This window comes from Pseudoliparis swirei, chromosome 16, assembly GCF_029220125.1.
Source record: "Pseudoliparis swirei isolate HS2019 ecotype Mariana Trench chromosome 16, NWPU_hadal_v1, whole genome shotgun sequence".
Classification (NCBI taxonomy): Eukaryota; Metazoa; Chordata; class Actinopteri; order Perciformes; family Liparidae; genus Pseudoliparis; species Pseudoliparis swirei.
The window spans coordinates 3179827-3182326 of record NC_079403.1 but is presented as its reverse complement, the minus strand read 5'-3'; the positions used below and the strand labels follow the sequence as shown (position 1 = coordinate 3182326).

The 2500-nt window shown below is 52.2% G+C and overlaps 1 protein-coding gene across 1 annotated transcript in view; it reads left to right on the top strand.

The window, feature by feature from the left end:
- LOC130206620 (cadherin-9-like) overlaps window positions 1-2500 on the top strand; it is a 35423-nt gene that overhangs the window by 17064 nt on the left and 15859 nt on the right. Inside the window, exon 2 of the mRNA XM_056434671.1 lies at window positions 1174-1600. Within this exon, the coding sequence (XP_056290646.1) occupies window positions 1174-1600 (427 nt within the window). The remainder of the gene's footprint in view (window positions 1-1173; window positions 1601-2500) is intronic.

The following is a 2500-nucleotide window of genomic DNA, read 5'->3' as shown; positions in this document are numbered from 1 at the left end:
TCTTCTTGCAAACAGTCATTTTGTTGAGTACCTCTGACCCGGGTAATAAACATGGCCCCCGGGCCTCCATCGGGCCTCCATCGGGCCTCCATCAGGTCTCCATCGGGTCTCCATCGGGCCTCCATCGGGCCTCCATCGGGTCTCCATCGGGTCTCCATCGGGCCTCTATCGGGTCTCCATCGGGTCTCCATCGGGCCTCCATCGGGCCTCCATCGGGTCTCCATCGGGTCTCTATCGGGTCTCTATCGGGTCTCCATCGGGTCTCCATCGGGTCTCCATCGGGTCTCCATCGGGCCTCCATCGGGTCTCTATCGGGCCTCCATCGGGCCTCCATCGGGTCTCCATCGGGCCTCTATCGGGCCTCTATCGGGTCTCTATCGGGTCTCCATCGGGCCTCTATCGGGCCTCTATCGGGTCTCCATCGGGTCTCCATCGGGCCTCTATCGGGCCTCTATTGGGTCTCCATCGGGTCTCTATCGGGTCTCCATCGGGCCTCTATCGGGTCTCCATCGGATCTCCATCGGGCCTCCATCGGGTCTCCGTCGGGTCCGATAACAAAGTGTGCCCAGGCGTATTGTTCGGGCCTCGTACTCCATTAGATGTGGATTCAGGGGCTTTAATGCAGATAATGCCCCCCCCCCCCCCCCCGCTGTGTGATGTTTATCCGGTATCTATCCATCAGCAGACTGACAGTCAGCGTACCTCCATGCCCCGTGCACATGCATGTATATCAGAGGCTTATGAGGACGGGTGTGTGTGTGTGTGCTCTTGAACCTCTATGCCGGTGGGGACTTGACAGCACACAGACCCATGGGGACTAGTGTCCCAGTAGGGACCTAAAACGAGCTGTGTGTGTGTGTGTGTGTGTGTGTGTGTGTGTGTGTGTGTGTGCGTCTGGTTTTCACCAGGAGTGAGATCACTTTAAAAAGAAAACGGAAAATAATCGGGATTATTTTTTGGGTCAATAATATCTCGATTTAATTTAACGAGCATTTTTAGAAAGAACACTTTGTATCCCGCATGTTGAAGTTAAAGTTAAAATGCATATCGATCAAAATTGTTTGTTTCCAAACCCCGGTTCTGGGAGACGAAACAAGCGCTCCCCTCTCGCTACCTAAGCTCCGCCTCCTCTCCAGGTGTTGACCCTCCTTCTTTTCTCTGTCCATGTTCCAGGTGCTGTGAGCCCCGAGCAGCCCAGACTACAGCATGTGGACCGACCCGACGCTCTGACCAGGAACCACCGGGGACACCTAAGTGGTGGTGGGAGACGGGGGGGGGGGGGAGGGGCGCTGGGGGAAGAAGACAGAAGGCGGCGGCGTTGGCGTGTGCGTTGGCGTTGGCCATGGATAGAAGGAACATCTTCTTGGTGATGGCGCTGTGGGCCGTGGTCCACCTGGGCTCCCCGGCCCACGGGCTCAGGGCCCTGCGGAGGACCAGCGCCACCGGGGGGCGGAGGGGGGCGGCGCCGGTGCCGGCGGGGGGGCTGACGGGACAGGACGCCAACGGGGCGCCGCTCCGACGCTCCAAGCGCGGCTGGATGTGGAACCAGTTCTTCCTGCTGGAGGAGTACACCGGGACGGACATGCAGTACGTCGGGAAGGTAAAGAATGAGTCCAGATATATATATATAATATAATATATATATATATAATATATATATATATATAATATACTATATATATAAATATATATATATATAATATAATATATATATATAGGTATATATATAATATAATATATATATTTATATATATAAATATATATATATATATCTATATATATACTGTATATAGATAGATATGTGCTGTTGTCCTCAAAGGACTTTCGGCCAGGGGCAGATGTCGGTCTGGTCGGGTCGGTAATCTCGTTTGTTTATTTCTTTGATCGTATTACTTCCCGACTGAAATGTTTCTGTTTTGTCGTATCGGGGAAACAAACGTCTGGACGAGACTTAATGTCCAGAACTTCGGCTTCTCATTAACGAAGCGCTTCGTCTTCCGACGTCTGGCTTCTTGTGACACTGAACTATTTGTGGTTTATTGGCGTCATTCGAGCCTGAGAGGGGGCGGGGCTTATCTCCATGGTTTTACTCCATGGAAACCGTGAGCATTTCCTGCCATCCACCACGGAAGAAATATCCACTTGTTGAGGACGTCCCACAAACATCGGAACATCTAACTCCCTCATTTTGGGCTCATAACATTCATATCTCATATATATATTAGGGCTGTCAGCGTTAACGCGTTAATCTACGCGATTAATTTGGCCGCGATTAACGCACTAAAATATTTTAGCGCAATTAACGCAACTTTGTTTACTTCCGGTGTCGTTGGAGTTGTTGCACTCCTGTGAGTGTCAAGCCGCGGCAGTCCGCCTCCTTCCTCCCGTCTGCTCCTCCATATTCACAGAGAAGCAGAGGGCGACGTGTCGGTGATGCGGGGCGGAAGGTAAAGGGGACTTTTTGTTGTTGCTCCGCCCGATGCACGAGCAGACACGCCGG